At 41.1% G+C, this 20,894-nt stretch overlaps 1 protein-coding gene across 2 annotated transcripts in view; it reads right to left on the reverse strand.

The window, feature by feature from the left end:
- The window catches only part of CACNA1A (calcium voltage-gated channel subunit alpha1 A), a 248,568-nt gene that overhangs the window by 15,826 nt on the left and 211,848 nt on the right, over positions 1-20,894 (reverse strand). For both annotated transcript variants that reach the window (XM_051971665.1, XM_051971666.1), the window contains exons 38-40: positions 18,503-18,608; positions 863-970; positions 142-242 (exon numbers count right to left, since the gene is read on the reverse strand). In XM_051971665.1, the coding sequence (XP_051827625.1) occupies positions 142-242; positions 863-970; positions 18,503-18,608 (315 nt within the window). The remainder of the gene's footprint in view (positions 1-141; positions 243-862; positions 971-18,502; positions 18,609-20,894) is intronic.

A 20,894-nucleotide genomic window follows, 5' to 3' on the forward strand; every position in this document is an offset into this window, starting at 1 on the left:
CAGTCTGGGTCACCAGGGGGCCTCCAGGAGCACCAGGGCCACCTCTTCTTCCTCTGGGAGATACCTCTGGGCCGGGCGGCAGCTGGGCTCCCCTTTGTAGCCAAGCTAGCTGGGTGGCAGTGGTCCTGGGCCTATACTTGCCTGCTCCTCCCTCAGGGCCTGTAGCTTCTTTGCCTTGCTCTGTCGGTAATACTCCATGATCATCATGGCTGCGTATATCTTTCCCACTGTCAAGTCTGTGGCTGTGGGCAAATGGGACAGGCAGGCTCAGTGTGAGAGAGACCTAGGTTGTTCTGCAGGGCGGATCTCCAATCCAGTTCCAGCCAATAGCTCTTCGCCTTTCTGAAGAGGTCATGCCCATTTCATAAGGGAACTTGGGGCCCAATTAGAATCAGAGGAATTGTAGATAGAAGGCCAGAGGAGAAAGGTAAATAACTAAGCTGGGATTTGAACCCAAATCAAGTGATTTTCCCACTATCCCTGATGCCTCCCACTGTACTCTGCTGCCTCCCAGAGTGCTAAGGTTAGAGGGTACTTAAGTCATGGATCAGGATCTGAATTCTAGTTCATTGTTTTAACCATTAGTTTGTATTGTCTGTCAGGACACAGATGGGTGGCTGCATCTGTCGTGGGTTCCTACCATGCCCCCGCCTTCTTCAGATGTAGGGGAGCCTGCCTCCTGTTTCTGGCCATTCTTCCTTCCAGCACAGTTCCCCCAACCTATCCTTTCTTTGCAGACTTTACATTCACTCAGGAGCCTTCTCCAAAACTCCTACCCCAGCATAAGGAGCTGGCCCACGGCCTCACTGTAGAGGCTGCTCTTCTCCTGGGGCCCGGAGGAAGTATTGGGAATCATTCTTACATTTGTGGGGGGTGACGAGGAGGTCAAGTGTCTTTTGTGAAAGGTTGGGCCAAATGGCCATCATCTCCTTCCGTAACTCAGCATCCATCTGCTGTTTGTCAGCTCCCCCTGTAAAACCAGCCAGAGAACATTGTGAATGTGGGGCTGGGCTGGTGGGCCACCCATCTGGCCACCCGTGGCCACAAACTGGCCTTCTGGTAGCAGCCCTTCCTCTAGTCCCAGAGGGCTGATTTGAGTCAGGCCTGTGCCAAAGAAGCTCTGGAAGGGATGGGGACCTGAGGCTGGCAGGAGGTTTCTAAGGACTGAACATGAGCCTGGAATTTAAGCTTAGATAGCTAAGCCCAAAGAGAGACTGGAGAATGTCAGCAATGGGGACTGAAATTCTACCTGACTGCTGGACGGGTCCATCCGAGATGGATCACCAGCAAACACCTCAAACACCTCATCCTTCTAAAACTGACTTTGGCTTCTCCTAAAATAGGCAGCCCTCTCCCCCTCCCTCTCTCCCCCTTGCCCAATTCCCATTTCTGTGGAAAGTAGACCTTTCAGTCTTCCAAGATTATGTTGTCATTGTTGACTATTTCCCATCACACCTCATATCCAATAAGTTATAAAGTCCTGACAGTTCTAACTTTACAATGACTCAAGCAAGTTCCCTTCTCTCCTTTGTTAGCACAGGGTTTGGCACACAGTAGGGGTTTAATAAATGCTAATTGACTAATTCAGGCCCTTATCTCACTTAGATTATTTTAATATCTTCCTATCAGGTCTCCCAGTCTCTAGTGTATTCCCTGTACATACCAATGCCTGAAGCAATCTTTCTAACACACTGCTTTGTTCACATCAGCCCTATTCCAACTATTGCTATCCCAGTTTTTACTTGGTAAAGTTTAAATTCTTCTGTTCTCTTACAGCCTAATTCCTACCCACTTGTCTAGTTTTTGTTCTTCCTTCCCCTGCCTCTTTACATCCTCAGCATTTAGTCCAGTGCCTTTAGCAAAATAAGCATTTAATAACTAGACGGTACATCAACAAACCCCTTGACTTTTCTCTGCCTCAATTTCCTCACGTATAAAATGGAGATAATAACAGCACCAACAACTCTCTCCAAAGTTACCAATGACCTCATTTAGCCAAAGAATCCTAGTCTGCATTCCTTGTTCTTGCCCTCCCTTTTCTTACATCTATGCCTTTGCTCACCTCACTTTTCCTTCTTCATCTGTTGAGATCTTTAAGGCTCACTTCAAATCACCAAGTGTTTCTTGTGGCTTTTCCTAATACTTCTGGATGAAAATGATTTCTTCTTGAGCAAACATTTCATAATTCTTGGTTCTGTTATATCTTCCTTAAGTATATATTATATTGCTTTCTATCAGAACATGAGCCTCTCGAATATGGGATCTTTAAGCATTAGTCTGTTCTGCCTGTCAGGAGGCAAGTTTGTGGCTGCATCAGTCCCAACACTGGGTAAACACAGAGCTTTAGTTGTATGGTGCACTAACCATTGGGGGAAGAATGTCCCAATCAAGCCAGTTGCATGCACAATAGGTCTAGCTGAAGGATGTACCCCATGAGTAGAAAAATGAAGCTTCAGAAGTCTCCCAGTTAGGGAAAAAGCCACGACTATACACATGACTGTATCCCTGGGGTCAGTGGCTCAGGCCTAAAATCTCAAAGAATAGGGTGACAGGATCATAGGGAACTGGATTCCCAAGAAGGGAAACCTGCTAAGAAGAGTTAAAATGACTGCTCACAACTTTGGTATCATCCTTCCCTCCTGCCTGCACCCCACCCCCTTCCCTGCCTCTGAGATTACTTCCCATTTACCCTGAAGAGGTCTCATCTGTAGGTTATTGTTTGTGTGTTATCCATTAGAACATGAACTCTGTGAGAAGGGATCATGTTTTTGTCTTTATATTCTCGGTGCTCAGACAGGATGCCTTTGGCAGAATAAGTATTTAATAGCTAGATGGTACTGTGTATAATTCACTGGGCTTGGGGTCAGGATAGACTTGAATTTAAATCTGTCCTCAGATCCTTACTAGTTCTGTAACTTTCAACAAGTCCTTTAACTCAGTTTCCTCACCTATAAAATTGATAATAACAGCACCAACAACTCTCTCTAAAGTTACCAATGATTTCTTGGTGATTTCTTAATCATCAAATTAAAGTTTTTTTCTCCGTCCTCATGCTTTTTTGGCCTTTCCTAGCCTTTGACATTATTGATCACCCTCTTCTCCTGGATGCTCTCTAGATTTCTATGATACTGCTCTCTCCTTGTTTTCCTTCTAATGGTATGATGGGTCCTTCTCATTCTCCTTTGCTGGATCTTTATCCAGGTCATGTTTATTTACTATTGCTGTGCTCCAAAGGTCTGGCCTTGGTATTTTCCTTCCTCTGTCTCACTTGGTGATTTCATCAGTTCCTATCGATTCATTTGTTATCTTCAGGCAAATGAATCTCAATTTTTTTCCCAAGCCTTAGCTTTCCTTCCTGATCTCTAATCACATTAACAATTGCCTACTGGCCATTTCTAACTGGGTCCCATCGACACATGAAACTCAATATGTCCAAAGCTGAACTTATTACCTATCCTCTCAATTCTTCATTTCTTCTGAACTACCATTATTGTTAAGGGTATCAACATCCAGTATTTCAACTCAGATGTCACCCTTGATTTGTCATGTTTGCCCTGCATAGCCAATCTCTTGCAAGTCTTTTCTACCTTTTCAGTATTTATTTTCTTCATTCCACTGCCCAGGCCAGGTCCTCTATTCCTACAGTAGGTATTTGGTTGGTCTCAAGAATCTCCCTACTACAGATTATCTTCTATTTTAGTTGCCATGGTAATCTTCTAAAGTACATGTTTGACCATGTCACTCCCCTACTCAATAAACCCTAGTGACTTCCTATAAAAATCTCTGTTTGGCTTCAAACACTCTTCACAGTCTGGTCCTTTCCTATCTTTCTAATCTTTCTTTTCCTTTCCCTTTTTCATATTTTACATGTTTACAGAGTTTACAGTCTAGCTACAATGTCTTTGCTGTTCCTCAAACAGGATGTCCCATCTCCCATCTTCATGTCTTTGGACTGGCTCCAGAGATTAATACAGATTGAAGCATATTGTTTCCACCTTTTCTTTCTTTCTTTTTTTCTTTCTTGTGGTTTTTCCCTTTTGTTCTGATTTTTTTCTTCCCAAATAACTCATATAGAAATATATAAAAAATGAATGCACATATATAACCTAAAATTTTTTTTAAAAAGACTGATTTCCAAGGGCTTAGAGAAATGATCAGTGGAAACCCACACACTAAAATTCTCCAAGGGAAGTCCAGGAAGAACATAAAGCTCTGCAGGATGCCATTCTTGAGACACTAAGAAAAGGAATTTCTGGCAGGAGGAAAAGGGAAGTTGTCTAAAAAGACCACTGTGGATGGACAGGGGACTTACTGGCCAGCTTTTATTTTAAAAAGACATATAAAAGCTGGAAGCAAGATGGCTAACAGCATAAAATACAAACTGAAGGTATCAGGCTAAGAATAATGTGAGGAGAATGAAAATTCAGAATAAGCCAAGGCTGGGGAGGAGTGCTGAGAATAAAAGAGGAAGGAACAGAATTACTCCTCTGGGGAGAAGAAGGTATAATAAACAATGGAGGGGTAGCCTAACACTCAACTCTTCAGTTGCTCTTATCTCTATAAAGGAGGATGGAAAGAATAAAACAAAGAGCAAGTAGGGGGTTGACCCCCAAGATAAGAAAGAAAATTGCAAGAGAATACTTAACTGCCCTAGATGAATTTTAGACAGCACATAAGTTTTATCTTAGGATACTGACTGGGAAAGCCTGCTGATATGATTGTTGATCCTCAGCATGTAATCTTTGAAACATTATGCAACAGCAGAAAAGACCAAATGGAAGAGAAGAAAGAGTCACAAACCATAGGTCAGTGAGTCTGGCTTTAGTAGGTAGATGGAAGACCACAATATATGAACCAGTATGGGTAGAGAACATTTTGAAAAGGAAGTGGTGATCACAAAAAATCAACATGGAATCATCAAGAGTAGATCAATTCAGCGAATATTATTCATGTGCCAGGTACTATGTCGTATGCTGGGCTTATAAAAACAAAGATGGAATAATCTCTGCCTTTAAGGAGCTTACATGAGAGGTAGTAGAGCAGAAGATATAACACCCTCCCAAATAAATATAACACAAAGAAAACTGCATAAAGAGAAGGCGCTAACCACTAGACAGATCAGGGAAGAACTTTATGGAAGAAGTGGTCCCTATGTTGACTCCTGAAGGAAGGCAAAAATTCTAACAGACTAAGATGATACAGGAGTGTGTTCTAGGTATAAAACAGTGGCTTGTGCAGAAGAGAGTGTTCTGAGAAATAGCTTGTTGGAGAATGGCTAAGATGTGGAATTTGGAAAGGGCAATGACATTAAATAAAAGTAAAATGTTAGTCAGCAAGCTTTTATTAAATCCTTAGTGTGTGTCAGCCCCAGTGCCAAGTGGCAGGTCCACAATTAGAAAGGCAAATATCACTTTCTGCTCTCCAAAACCATCCTACAATCTCTGTTTTCAGAAAATCTATATCCTAATGGAGAGAACCTGCAAACTTGTGGGCATTTGGTATACACAAGATAGAGAGCGAATGTATTAAAATAATTTGAAAGGGGAAAGCATTAGCAATTAGGAAACCCAAGAAAGGCCTCCTGAAAGTGAGATCTGAGCTGAACTTCCAAGAAGTTAGTGAAATTAGGAGGCAGAGATAGCAGGGCAAAACATTCCTTTAATGGGGAACAGTTAGCACCAAAGCTAAGATATGGGAGATGGAGTGTCATGTTTGAGCAAATACAAGTAGATTCATGTTCTTGGACTGTAGGGTGTATAGAGGGGAATAAGGTATAAAAAATACCAAAAAGTCAGAGGAGTTAAGGTTATGAAGAGCTGGAAATACCAAACAGAGGACTTTCTGTCTGATCATGGAAAACATGAGGAACCCCAAGAGCTTACTGAGAAGGGGGTGGGTGAAATGGTCAGACTTGTAATTTGGAAGAATCACCTTGGTACCTGAGTAGAGTATTCACTAGGAGGGCCTGGAGTCAGGAAAGCAAATTATGGTATTTGTGCAAGAGATGGAGAGAAGAGGACAAATATAAGAGATACAGTGAAAGAAAAAATAACAAGATTTGTCAGAGAACTGGATGTATGGGAGATTGGAGGAGGATAACTAGGTTTTGAGATGGAGTGTCTGGGAGGATGATGGTATCCCTTGAAAGTGATAGAGGAATTAAAAAGTAGAGAGTGTTTGGGGGAAAGATCATTAATTCTGTTATGGGCATGATGCCCAGAGGACATCAAATCGGGGATTCATAAGTAGCTCAGTAGAGAGATTAGGTGGGCTAGAAATATAGATATGGAGTCATCTGCATATAAAAAGATAACTAGAATTTTGGGCCTTGATGATACTGCCAAGTGGAATAGCATAGAATGAAAAGAGAAAGAGGTCTTACACAGTATTTTGAGGGATATCCATCGTTAATGGACTTGACCTGGATAAAGATCCAGCAAAAAGAGGCCAAAGAATCCTCGTTCAATAGGAGAAATACCAGGAGAGCAATGTCATGAAAACCTTGGGAAGAGATTGTAAACAGAAGATCAATAGTATTAATGAAGTTTGAGAAAAGGCCATTACATTTGACAGTTATGAGGTTGTTAATAACTTTGGAGAGGAAAGAATGATGAAGTGGGAAGGCAGATTGCAGATTGTTTAGAAGATAGAGGAAAGGAACTAGAGGTACTTAGTATAGATAGCTTTCTCAAGGAGTTTAACTGTGAATGGGATAAGAGATAAAAATTGTGTTTTAGTGGGAGTGATCAATTCAAATGAAATGTCTAAAACATTTTTTAAGGAAAAGGAAACATGGTCATATTTGTAGACAGCAGGGAAATAATAACCTAGATAGGGAGAGATTGAAGAAAAACAGAGAAGAGAGATGATAATGGCAATTTGCAATTTGCTGGAGAAGCCTGGAAAGGATAGGATCAAGGATGCTTTTTGAGGGATTGGCTTTGGCAAAGAGAAAGGCCACTTCATCTGAGACTGTGGTGAAGGAAGAGATTGTGGAAGGAGATAATATGAGTGATGTAAGGTGAGGAAGCATGAAGAAGAAGTGCTGTCAGTGATTGGTCTTGATTTTTTTAAGTGAAATATGAGACAAGTGCTTGGCTGAGAGGTTGGGGTAAAGGGATCCTTCTTTAAAAGGAAAGGTGAAGATTTAGACTAGCTGCTATGGAAAGTGAAATAGATAGAGAATCAATTGAAGTGGAATAGAATGTCTATCTTGCTGCAATGAGGGTCCAGTTGAACTTAGAGAACATACATTTGTAGAGGGCCTAATCAGTTGACGTGATTTCCTTTAGCTCCATTCAATAGCATATGACGAGGAGTAAAGGAGGTAACAAAGGTGGGAGTAATTCAAGGTTGAGATCAGGCACTACTGTAGGAAGAGTGATAGGATAAGGTGGCAAAGCAAATAAGAGTGGAGGATGGTGTAGAGGTTTTTTGGTTCATATAGGGGCTGAGACTGTAGCCATTGCAGGAGCACCAACCTGCCTATTGGTTCTATCTTGGACATGCTGGGCTTGTGAAGCTAGTAGGACTTTTGTGAGGTGCAATAGGAAGAGTACTGGCTCAGAAATCAGAGGTTCTGGGTTCAAATTTCACTTCTGATGTTACCTTATGGCCCTGAGGAAGTCACAATCCACTTGAGTCTCTGTTTTCTCATTTATAAAATGAGGTGGTTGGACCAAATGGCTCCTAAGGGGCTTTTCAGCTCTAAATCTGTGATACTTTGATTTGATGATCTAGGAGGTGACTAGAATTTAGAAAAGAGACTGGGGCTAGATTTGGGAGTCATCTGCATAGAGATGGTATGATAAGTGATGATATATGCAGAATAAAGGGCACAGGACAGAGACTTAAGCAGTACCCATAATAAAGGGACACAAGATGAAAAATAACCTAGTCAGGGAGTCTGAGGAATGGTCACCCTGGCAAAAGGAGAACTAAGACGGAGCAGTGTCATGGAAGCCAACGGAGGGAAAGATGGCCAACAGTACCAGTACTAAGGGGAGGTCTAGGAGCATGAGAACTGAGAAAAGGCAGTTAGAAGAGGTCATTGGTAACTCTGAAGAGCACAGTTTGAGTTGAGTGGGGTTTGAAGCCATATTAAAAAGACTAAACAAGTCTAAATAAGGAGACTAAAGTTTCTCTTTAAACAACCTAATAAATAGCAAGACTAGGAGACTGACAAAGTCTGGGGTCACCAATGGAGCCTTCCTCTTCTTCCTCTCCTAGATGAACAAAGTCCTGTCTGGCCTCTGAGTGATAGGCCCCAGCTAGGCTCCCCCTTTTTAATCAAGCTGGGCCAGGCTGTAGCAGTCCTGGGCCTAGACTTGTCTGTTCTCCCTTAGGGACTGTAACTTCTTTGCCTTGCTTTGTTGATGGTAATCCATGATCATTATGGCTGAGTAAATCTTTCCCACTGATGGTGAAAGAGTGGAAGTAGTGAATGTTTGTAATTTAAAAAAAAGTTTGTCATTGACCAGGAGGAGAGATATAGTTTGGTAGCTTGGGGGAATAGCAAGATCCAATGAGGATATTCAGAGGATAAGATAGGTAGAGCTAATCATGCCAACTTAACCTACTTCCTTTTTTTTTTTTTTTTTTGGTCAAGATTAATATATTAGACCAAGGAGATATCCTAGATAGAGGTTGCAAAGATTTTAGTGAAATATTTGCCAGAGCTTCTCATGTTATTCTTTCAGACAAGATGGAGAGATGAAAGGTAGACAATAGAATAGTTAGCTAGATTAGTAGTTCAATAATTGGACCCAAAGAGCAACTAATAATTTGATATCAACCTAGTGGAAGATTTCTAATGACAGGCTCCTGAGATCTAGCCATGGCTCCATACTACTGTGTACTGCTATTAATGACTTAGGCAAATCAAAGAATCATAAAAAGATAAATTCTGAAAGTTGGAATCCCTTCTTCACTGATTAAATATAACCCATATCCATAAGGATCCATATTAGGAGAAAAAAAAGGAGAACTCAAGAGTAAGAATTTGTAGAGAGCCTAGTAATGTAGCACATTTTAACACATTATCTCAATTGATCCCCACAGCAACTCTGTGAATAGGTGCTATTATTATCCCCATTTTACAGTTGAGGAAACTGAGGCAGATAGATGTAAATTGATTTGCACAGAATTACCCATCTATTAAGTGAGATCTGAATTCAGGTCTTTCTGACTCTAGGTTCAGCATCTTAATTCAGTGTGCTATCAAATGACATCAAAGCACATCTGACTTGTTATTCAGCTATATTTTCAAAACCTCTAAGGAGGGATAATTCATCTGTTCTCGACACCCCCACTTAACTTTTAAGCTCTAATAGCTTTACATACAAACCTAAACTAGCCTTCTTGCAACTTCTTCTGTTCCTGCTTTGGCCCTCTACAATCAAACAGAAGTCCATTCCTTTTCTCATAAAACAAACTTTTCAAATACTTAAAGAGAGCTATATTATTACCCCAAGTTTTCTCTTCTCCAGACTAAAAACTCCCAGTTCCTTCAAATGATTCTCATAAGACATGCATTTAAGGCCCTTCCCCATACTAGTTGGATATTCTCCAGCTTATCAATATACTTAAAACTGTTTGTGCTCTAAATTCAACACAGTAGTATAGATAAGACTTGGGGAGGGAGATTGTCATTTCCCTTTTCCTGGAATATATGCCTCTCTTAATTCAGCCCAAGACTGAATTAATTTTTAAAAATTTTTTAAGGAGAAATCACCTAGCTAACTCATCTTTGAGCTTATACAGTCTTAAAATCTCTAGATCCTTTTCAGAACAATTGCTTTTTAACCACACGTCTCCTGTATGAATTCTTATTCATATTCAGTTCTCCCATATGTAATTTTTTTGTGTTCAATATATGAATTTTCATTTATCCCTATTGAATTTCATTTTATTAAGTTCTGCCTCATGTTCTGCCCTTTCAAGATCCTTCTGGACCTGACCCTGTCATCTGGTGTGTTGGCTATTCCTCCCAGCTTTATGTTTTCTGAAAATGTGATAAGTATTGCATTTGTGCCTTTATCCAAATCATTCACAAAAAATGTCATAAGCACATAGCCAAGCATAGATCCCTAAATACTTTCATGTTGACATCAGATTATTAACAATCACTTTTTGAATCTGGCAACCTACCCTATTCAGAATCCATCTGATTATATCAGCATCAGGGCTCATATCTTTTCATCTTCTCCATAAGAAGATGTAGATACTCTAGCAAAAAGAGATAAAACATGTCCACAAACATTTCCTTTATCTATTGGTTTAGTAATCCTGTCAAAAATGGAAAGGAGGTTAGTCTGGCTATGCTTGATGAAGCAATGGTGATTCCATTCTCTTCCCTGTCACTACTTCCCTATCTAGACTCACCAATCATGTCTTTAATGCTCCATTATAGACTTTTTTCCAGAAATCAAATTCAAGCTCAGTGACCTATAGTTTGCAGATTCTGTTTTCTTCCCTCTTTTTGAAAATCAGGACATCTACCCTTTGCTAATTTTAAAGTGCCACTTTTATTTTCTATGTTTGCTCAAATGTTACTATCACATCTGGGTCAAATGCCTTGAATTCATAAGGAAGCAGTGAGGCACTCTTACGAGCTTCTGTCTTGGGTACTGACTTCTTGTTAGTCATTTTTGTTTTGTCATTTCCAGTGTAAAGGTCATCTCTTTTTTGCAAAGAAAATAAATGAAATATGAATGAGCAGTGCTGTCTTTTCCCTATGGTCAGTTATCATCATCTTATTTTTCTCCAACAAGAGTCCTGTCCTTTCTTTGTTCCTTTTTCCCTCAACATAACTAAAAAGCACCTTTTAAAAAAAAATTAACCTTAGCTTCTCTTTTCCAGCTTCAGATCATTCTAAGGTTTAGCATTTCACATATTTTTACAGGTTACTGCTACATTCTCACATTCACTCTTTATTACCTAGTTTTACTTCCATCTTCTGTAGTTAAAGAAAAATAACTAACTTGGTTGTGCTCTAAATAACTAACTTGGTTGGTTAATGTTCTGTGCATCTGCATTGATTTCATAAGAACACATACATATTTTATTCCTCAGTGGAATTGTTTCTCTGTCTTCAGAACATCATTTTTTAAACATCATTCATCCCAAGTGAATTTTAAACATCATTTAAAAATCACTGATTTCCTAAAGGCATACCCAGATGATATGTTTATCAAATTTGCATCTGGCACCAAGTTGGGAGCAAGAGCAAGAAAGACAAAGTCAAGTTCCAAAAAGATCTAGATGGGCTATAAGGATGATGGGCTATACGGGTGATCTATTTAAATGAAACTTAATAAAAGTAAAGGCAAAGTACTATATCTGGTCATATCTGTGATCCTGGACAAGTCACTTAAACTTATTTGTCTTAGTTTCCTCATCTGTAAGATGAACTGGAGAAGAGAATAGCAAATCTCTCCAGTATCTCTGCCAAGAAAACCCCAAATGGGGTAATGAAATGTTAGACATGACTGAAAAATGACTGAACAACAACACTGCAACTTCAATAAATATAAAATATGGAAAGACGGCTAGACAATAGTTCATATTAAACGGTCTTAAGAGTTTTAATGCTCTGAAAATTCAGAAAATTAGCAATTCAATTTGTCACTCCAAAAAACTTATATTTTAGGCTATTAAGAGAAGAACAGTATTTTGAACATAGGAGGAGATAATCTTTTTGCTTTCTGCCTTGAGAATCATAACTTGGGGACAAGTACAGGATACCTGTCGTGCTACCTGGCTGGCTATCTCTCACCTAAGCAGCAACCAGACTCTTTTCAGCAGTATGGAAACTTTAAGATGCTTCTTCCTCCTGGAAATTAAACTCTAGGCAAGCTTCCACTTCCTGTGTTCCTTTGTGGCAAGTGTACAAATTCCTAGTTATGGCAGTCAACATCTAGGGTACTGTGTTCAGGTACTTGGTGCTGCATTTTAGGAAGTACATTGATAAACTGGAGAGCATTCGGAGGAAGACAAATACAATGATGGGGAACCTCAGGATCATATCATATAAGATACTATGTAATATGAAGGTACTAGGGATGTTAGCCTGGAGAGGACTTAGAGCTATCTTCAGAAGTGTGAAAAGTTGCTATAGGGAAGAGGGATTATATTTATTTTGTTTGGCCCTAGAGGTGAGAAGTGAGAAAAATGGATGGAAGAGATGAGAGGCAAGTTTATGCAATATGAACAACAACTTCCTAATAATTAGGAGTAGGATTGACTGGCTTTGTAGGCAGGGGTTTTTCCTTCCCTTAGATCTTAAATCAAAGTCTGGGCAGCCACTTCTTGGAAATGATAGTAATAATTATAGCTGGTATCATGTAGCATTTTGGGGTTTGTAATGCATTGTATACACATTGTATATACACTGTATACATGTGTATATACATTCTTTCATTTGATAACTAGTGACTCCATGAGATAGGCAAAAGTATTACAACTTTCATTTTGTAAATAAGGAAAGAGACTCAGAGGGGTTTTGACTGGTCTGTGGTCACATATCTACTAAGTGTAGTTGGGATCTATAATCCCCAAATCCAGTAATCTTTCCACTATATCACAGTGGGTCTATATTGCTGTAGAGGACATTTTTAGTGAAGTATAGGTTGAACTAACTGGTGACCTCTGAGATTGTTGTTAAGTCATTTCGTTACGTCTGGTTCTTTGTGACCCATGGGCCTGCTATCCTTCGCTATCTCCTGAAGTCTGTTCATGTTCATTTCTTCCATGACATTATCCATCTCATCCGTTGTGGTCCCTTTTTCCTTTTGCCTTCAATCTTTCCCAGCATCAGGGTCTTTTCCAGTGAGTCCTGTCTTCTTATTGTATGGTCAAAGTAAATTTCAGTTTTGATATTAGTCCTTCCAATGAGTAGTCTGAATTAATTTCTTTAAGTATTGACAGATTTGATCTCTTCACTGTCCAAGGGACTCTCAGATGTCTTCTCCAGCACCACAATTTGAAAGAATCAGTTGTGTAGTTTTCAGCTTTCTTTAAAGTCCAACTCCCACAGCCATATATTGCTACTTTGACTATATGGACCTTTGTCAGCAAGGTGACGTCTCTACTTTTTAGTATGTTGTCCAGATTTGTCATAGCTTTCCTCCCAAGGAACAAGAGTCTTTTAATTCCATGGCTGTAGTTGTCATTTAGTCTTTGAGTCCAGAAATATAAAATCTGATACTATTTCCATTTCTTCTTACTTTGTTTGCCAGGAAGTAATGAGACTAATGGCCAAGATCTGTTGGGGTTTTTTGATGTTAAGTTTCATGACAGATTTTACACGTTACTGTTTCCCCCTCAAGAAACTTCTTAATTCTTATTCACTTTCTGTCATCAGAGTGGTATTGTCTGCCTATCTGGTTGTTGATATTTCTCCTGTCAGCCTTAATTCTGACTTTTGATTTGTCCAGTTTGTCATTTCACATGATGTACTCTGCATATAAGTTAAATAAGGTGACAGTTTACAGGTTTATCTCTACTCTTTTCCCAATCAGAAACCATTCAATTGTTCCATGTTCAGTTCTACCTGTTGCTTCTTGGCTTACATACTTCCTCAGGAGACAAGAAGATGATCTGTTACTCCCATCTCTGTAAGAAATTGCCACATTTTGTGGTGATCCACACAGTCAAAGGCTATGTAGTTAATGAAGCAGAAGTAGATTTTTTTGGGGGGAATTCCCTTGTTTTCTCCATAATCCAGCAAATGATTGCAATTTGGTCTCTAATTCCTCTGCCTCTACAAAAGCCAGGCAATTCTTTTGGTAATTCTTGGTTCACATATTGCTGAAACCTATCTTACAGGATCTTAAGCATAACCTTGCTGGCATGTAAAATGAGCACAATTGTTTGGTAATTTGAACATTCTTTGGCCTTTCCCTCCCTTAAGATTGGGATGTAAACTGATTTTTTCAATTTAGTGGCCACTGTTGAGTTTTCCAAATTTGCTGGAATATTGAATGCACCATTTTAACTGCAACATTTTTTAGGGTTTAAAATAGCTCAGCTGAAATTCCATCACCTCCCCTAGCCTTATTATTACCAATGCTTTCTAACGCTCACTTGACGTTATTCTCCAGGATATCTGGTTCTAGATCAATAGCCACAGCATTGAGGTTATTTGTGGATGTTAAGATCTTTCTTGTATAGTTGTTCTGTGTATTCTTGCTACTTCTACTTAATCTCCTTAACTTCTAAGTCCCTACCATTTTTGTCTTTTATCATGCCCATTTTTTACATGAAATGTTCCCTTGATAGCTCTAATTTTAGATCTCTTGTCTTTCATATTCTACTGTTTCTTCTATTTTTTTGCATTACTCATTTAAGAAAATCTTTTTATCTCTTCTTGCTATTCTCCAGGATTCTCCATTCATTTGTGTACATCTCTCCCTTTCATTTTTTGCTATCTTTATTTGCCCAGTATTTATAAAGCCTCACCAGACAGCCATTTTGCTTTCTTGCTATTCTTTTCCTCTGAAATAGTTTTTATTGCTGCCTCTTATACAACATTGTAAATATCTGTCCATAGTTCTTTAGTAAGTCTATCTACCACATCCAATCTCTTAAACCTATTCATCACTTATATTCATAAAGAATTTTCTTTAGGTCATACCTATATGGTCTGATGATTTCCCCCATTTTCTTCAATTTAAATCTGAATTTTTAAAATAAGCAGCTCATGATCTGAGCCATAGTCAGCTCCAAGTCTAGTTTTAACTGACCTCCTCTGCCTTTGACTGCAAAGTATATAAAAAAACCTGATTTCTAGATTGACGTCCATGTGCCTTTTGGGTTGTTGAAAAAGAGCACCTGCTATAACCAGTGAATTATCTTGAGAAAATTCTACTGGTCTCTGCCCTTCATTTTGTTTTCCAAGACCAAACTTGCCTATTATTCCAATTAACTTTTGATTTCCTTTTTAGTATTCTGATCCCCTATGATGATTTTTTTTTTGGGAGGTGTTATTTCTAGATGATGTAAGTTTTCACAGAACTGATAAAAAATGATCAACTCTGGCCTCTTTAACTTCAGTGGTTGAATCACAGATTTGTATTACTGTGATGTTGATGGTTTGTCTTGGATTCAAACAGATAGCATTCTGTCATTTTTGAGATCATACTTCTTTTCTCAACTTTTTATTGGCTATGAAGGCTATTTTATTTCTTCTAAGGGATTCTTGCTCTGTCTAATCCTATCCATTTAAGTTCACTCAAACCTAAGATGTTTACAGCTTTGGACTTATCATACTTCTAAGTTACTCAAAAGTTCCAAGACAGTTGATTTGGCTCACTAGATTCATGTTCTCTAATTGTAACTGAACTTTTTTCTGTCTCATTCCCTATGATAGTTGTTCTCACTTTTTTCCTTTCTTCATCTTCCAAACTTGATTTCTTTCCAGTTAACCTTGACTCTTAATTTATTAATACAGAGACTGACTTGAGTTCTCCATACTTCCATCCTCCCTCACATCTCTAAGTCTCTTATCAGCACCACCCATTCTTTTCTCTTTTTGCCTGGACCTCCATGGATAAAAGGAGCTTCATCTTTGCTAAGACAAAGCAAAGCCATCCACCACCTTTTTTTGGCTGTTGCTCCCATCCTGTTTCCTTCAGAGATAGCTAGGTGGTACAACAGATCATACAATGACCCTAGAGTTAAGAAGACCTGAGTTCAAATCCTGCCTCAGATTTCTACTAGTTGGATGACCCATGGCAAGTCACAATCCCTGCCTCAGTTTCCACATCTGTAAAATGAAGATAATAGCAGCAGCTACCTCCCAGGTTTATTGTGAGGATAAAACAAAATATCTGTGCTATATAAATGATAACTATTATTATTCAGGGTCTTGCTCTACCAATTGCCATCTTTCTGTTGTTTTTCAGCTTCTTTTTTTCTATTGGTTCCTCCTATTCATCTACAATCATGTTTAAGCCTCCCCAATCCTAAAAATTAACAACCCACCCAAACTAATCTTTTCCTCCATGCAGCTATTTCTGTGAGCTAACCCTTCTAATTTCTCTTTCTTTTTATCACAGACTTCTCAAGAGTCATCTCTACTTCCTTTATTGCCTGCTTGTTAATTCTGGCTTTTGTCCCTACTGCTCTTCCCAAACCATTCTCCTGAACATGTCCAATCACTCCTCATTCTCTGTGGCAGCTAACACTGTACCCTGCATCCCTTATCCCATTACACTTCTTGTATTTCTTTCCTGCCTATCATACTATCCCATCCTGGGCTCTTCCGATTTTTCTGAGCTGCCTCTTGACTTCTCCTGAGTCACAGCTCTGATTAGTCCTGTCTTACACAGAGCCATTCGACAGCCCCTCAGGGTTCACAAAATAAAACTTAAACTCAAAGAGTTATACAATATACATATGTATATATCATAAATATTTGAAAGAGTACTGAATTGGGAATCAAGGACCTCTAGGTTTGAATACAAGCTTGGACTTGTGTAACTGTGTTACTATGGGCTTGTTACTTCACCTCTGTCTGCCTCTGTTTCCTCATCAGTAAAATAGGATCGTCATTTTTGCACTACCTACCTCATGACAATATTGTGAAAAAAGTGCTCTGTAAATTTTCAGATACCAGATCAATGGAACTTCTTACTCTATCCAGGATGGGTGTTGTTCCTCAAACATATCTTATGCTTTTTCAGAGGAGATATCTGTTACCTGTCAAGACTCAAGTCATCCATCAAGGATGGATCATACAAATCGGATTTTCTGGCTTTTTTCTTCTATAGCATAACTTTGATGGCTTTCTTAGAGCATTTCCAACTCACTGTTTGCATTAGGAGTATATGCATCCTTGTTTTATCAATTAAGCCATGAGTCACTGGGCAACAAGGATCACTTCTTACTCATCTCTATGTTTCTATTGTTTCTCACACAGGAGGTATGCAGTAAATATGTAGTGAATGAAGATGAACAGTATGAGCAGAATAATCTGTTAAAGAAATACTCCCCTCCACTGACGAGTATACTTTTATCTTCCATAACCTAGAATACCTTTTTCTTAACCACACTATGTGCTCCTGAGGTACTCATCCCTAATTCTCTCTGTCCCTTCTCTTCACACCAAAAATCTGATTTTACCACTAACATTTGATTGATTCAAATATATACAGTAACAGGCTAACATAGGAGGTATGTTTTGTTAAGCATGTTCTTTAATGACTAGATAAGAATGAGTATTATGAATATTGCTTCTAAGTACAATGAACTGACCACTGGACCTAGAATCAGGAAGAACTGAGTCTAAATCCTATATCAGACACTTACAAGTGATGTAACTCTAAGCAAGTCACTTAATCACTCTCTATAAAATGGGGATAATAATAGTACCTGCCTCAAAAGGATTGTTGCAAGGTGTCAAATAAGATGTTTGTAAAACGCTTAGCAGAGTGCCTGGTACATAGGAGGTGCTGTATAAATGCTAGCTGTTATTGTTATTATTCTAAAGTACTTAAGAGCATTCTCAGCTAGGTTAAAGATTATCTCCTACAATTTTGTTTTTACTCAAGTCTTTATCTTCCATCTCATTCTAACTCATTAGTGCCTAGGATGTGCTTTCTTTTAAAATGGGGTTCTGTGGCACTAAGCTATCTATACTCTCTTTCCAGGCTGTTGGCTAATCGCTTTGGGCATAAGGATATTGGCCAGATGGATGGATGCTTGGGGTTATGGGTACACTCTATGGCTATGGAAGCAGATGAAGCAAACAGGTGCAGCGCAGAAGGACATGCCCAAGCAACTTTGTGCTCCAATTGGGTGAGTTACCCTGCTCACTCTGGCTTCAGACCAAGGCTTGCACAAATCATCACACCATTCACACCAGTGAGTTCAAGGGGCAGGTTTTCACTGGGGTGATTGTATTTCATCACAGAGTACTCCAAAGACAGATATTTTCTCTAAAGATAGGGATCTCAGAATGTCATCTCAGTAGATTTTCCTTCCAAGGGGAGCATGAAAGAGTCTAGTAAAGGCCCTGCTATGTACCCTGCAGAGTCAGGGGCAGTACATAGGTTTCTGGGGTCCAATTGCTGTCTTTAACTTCCTCATTATTTCTATCATTTCTTAGAAAATGTCCTTTGAAAGGGTCCCCAAAGATACTTTGATTGAATGCTCTCTTTTCTAGGAGTGGGGTGTTTGGGCCCTGATATGAGTCTTCCCTTATCTCTTCCTTCTCTTGTCCAACCCATTTATGCACAGCTACCCTCCTGGGGAAGGCATTTTTTCAGGTGGTCAATGGGATCTTTCAGAAAAGACACTGTTCTCCATTGAGCTTCTTCTATTCAGTCAGGCAAGGGAAGAGCAATGCCTCTGACCCTTGTGTGTGGGCCCAGTCAGGACCGTCTTTCTCAACCCATTAGGTCTCAGAGGTCTCTCTCTGTCCACACGCCCTCCTGCCTTTCAGAGGACCAAGGTCTTGGTTCAGTATTGGTGCCTCCCATCTCTCTCACCCCTCTTTTACCTTTGGCAATTTTAATGTCTAGGGCTGTCCGGATCAGGGCCATAAGAGTAGAGTTGAAATGAACTGTGTTGTCATCTGCAACAGGCAAATCCATTCGCAGAAGTCTCTGCAGAGAGTCAACATGGAGCCAATCAGCCCAGTGCCCCGTCATCATCCCCCATGTCCTCAGCCCCTTCCAGAATGCATTTCAAAAACCAAAGAGCAGCAGGAAGAACTCTGTGATTGGCCGGGTATTTGGTAATTGCCCAGAGTCCCCATTTCTTGGGGTCGGCCCCAGACTCCTGCCTTCTGTCTGCAAGGAGGGAGCGCTCCTTTGTGGCGCTCTGCTTGAGCCACACTTAAGGCCTTCTGCATCCTCTGCATGCAGCCAGAAATTCCTTCTGTTTGTAAGCCCCTTTAGCCTCTCTCTTGCAATCTTGTACCCTCCCCCACCATTTTCCTCGGTCTTCCTATGCCATGGCCCAACAGAGTTCTCCCTAGACGACTCGATTCAGATAAAACTCCAAAGAAAAAGGGGACATGTCTGAAGCCTCACAGACCCATTTCTGGGAGAGCATGCAGGCAGCAGAGGCAGAGCAGAAGCACAGAGCACGGGGGCCACGGGATGGGCAGGAGCACCCTCCCGCTTGGGCCGGACGACATCAGATCAGACCAGACCGTGACACGCTACATTCCCTCTGAGAAGATGCTCAATGCACACGCAGGTGGGCAGGCAGGGGCTGGTTATGTGGGCCACTGGCCCGAGGAAGTGGGAGCGGAAGCCGTGCAGGGCATGCAACACACAGCGGCCATGGACAAGGCGTCACAGACAGGAAAGCATCCACATGGAATCTCGAGACTCATTCATAGCTCCCATAGAGATCAGTATTGAGTGACAGGTCCAGATTTCGGCTCAGTGCGATGGTGGAGGAGTGGGGGTGGGGTCTGCTCCCTAGTCCCAGGGGCGTGCTGGGGATGTGGCAGGAAGGACGGCCAGGTCAGACTGTAAGTGGTATGGAGATGGTGTTGGGTGTGAGGCCCGCCAGGGGGCTGAGACACTGAGCCCACTGTCCTCGGTGGGACAGTTAGCGAGAAACGGGGATGAGGAGTTAGGCATGGGGACTTGGGAGACACGGACCCAGCCAGGAAGGGGGGGGTGCCGAGGGAGAGTAGATGCCAACACAGGGGCAAAGACAGACATGCAGGTGTCAGGGGCCAGGGGAGGCAGGGAAAGGCCAAGAGAGGAGGGGGAGACGGGGCACAGAGGGGAGACAGCGATGGGATCGAAGACGAGAAGTCTGTCCGGAGGCAGAGGGCCTTGGCTGCCAGCAGTGGAGGCTGCCCCGGACAAACTCAGAGGGAGTCAGGACCCGCAGAGAAGGAAGGATGAATGAGGAGGGCAGGGGAGAGAAGCTATGAGACAGGCTAGAACTGCATTGACAGAGAGGGAGGTGGGAGGGATACTGTGAAGAGGAAGGCAAAGGGAACAAGCCAAGTGAAAAGGTTGGGGCTATTGGGGTCTCTTGTCACGGGACGACTTTCTTTCTTTCTTTTTAAAGTTCCAAATCTTAGATAGTTACTGTGGCTTATCTGAGAAATCTGTCCTTGGAGAGATGGGAATCCCAGGGTCATGCAGGGCCCAGAGAGGAGATTTGTTTGGGACAGATAGAAGACATTGCTTGAGGTCAGCAGGATAGGGGAGGCTAGAGGGATGGCTTTAGTTTAGAAACGCAGCTGGAACCTCAGAAAGATTCTACCTCAAAGGCTACTGGGAATTTCCCCCAAGTTCTTGCTGCGGGCTCTCTTTAGATGGAGAAGTTTTTTCTTTGCTCCCTTCAGCATGCACAGGGCTCCTTTCATGCACACCCCCTTTACCCCTGTCCCACTCTGGGCCCTTCCTGGGAGATGCAGCATGCATATCCACAGTGTCAGGGAGCCAGCCTGTCCTGGGACCCCAGCTTCGGCTTGCCCATCTACTCTGGAACAACAAAGAAGCACATTCCAATGTTGGGGGCCGGGCATCCAGGGGGCTCTGTAAAGCCATCCCTGGGCATTGAGGGGATGTGTATGGGGGGATAGGGGAGTGGGAAAGAGGGCTCAGGATACACATGGGAAATTTCCCTTCTTCCCTTAGCTAAGCATGGTTCCCAATGATTGGGAAACTTCTTGGGGACCTCTCTAGGGTGAGCCAAGATAGTCCTGTCCTGTTCAATTATCTCTACTTTGCCACAGGTTTTCCACCCCCATTCCCCACTTCCCAGGTTAGGACTAAGGATTATGCAGTGTGTGTGTGTGTGTGTGTGTTGTGTGTGTGTGTGTGTGTGTGTGTAAAAGAGAGAGAGAGAGAGAGAAAGAGAGAGAGAGGGGATGGAATGGTGATACTTGCGCTTTGAAGGTGTTTGCTTCGTGGCAG

Source organism: Antechinus flavipes, chromosome 1 (genome assembly GCF_016432865.1).
Source record: "Antechinus flavipes isolate AdamAnt ecotype Samford, QLD, Australia chromosome 1, AdamAnt_v2, whole genome shotgun sequence".
NCBI lineage: Eukaryota > Metazoa > Chordata > Mammalia > Dasyuromorphia > Dasyuridae > Antechinus > Antechinus flavipes.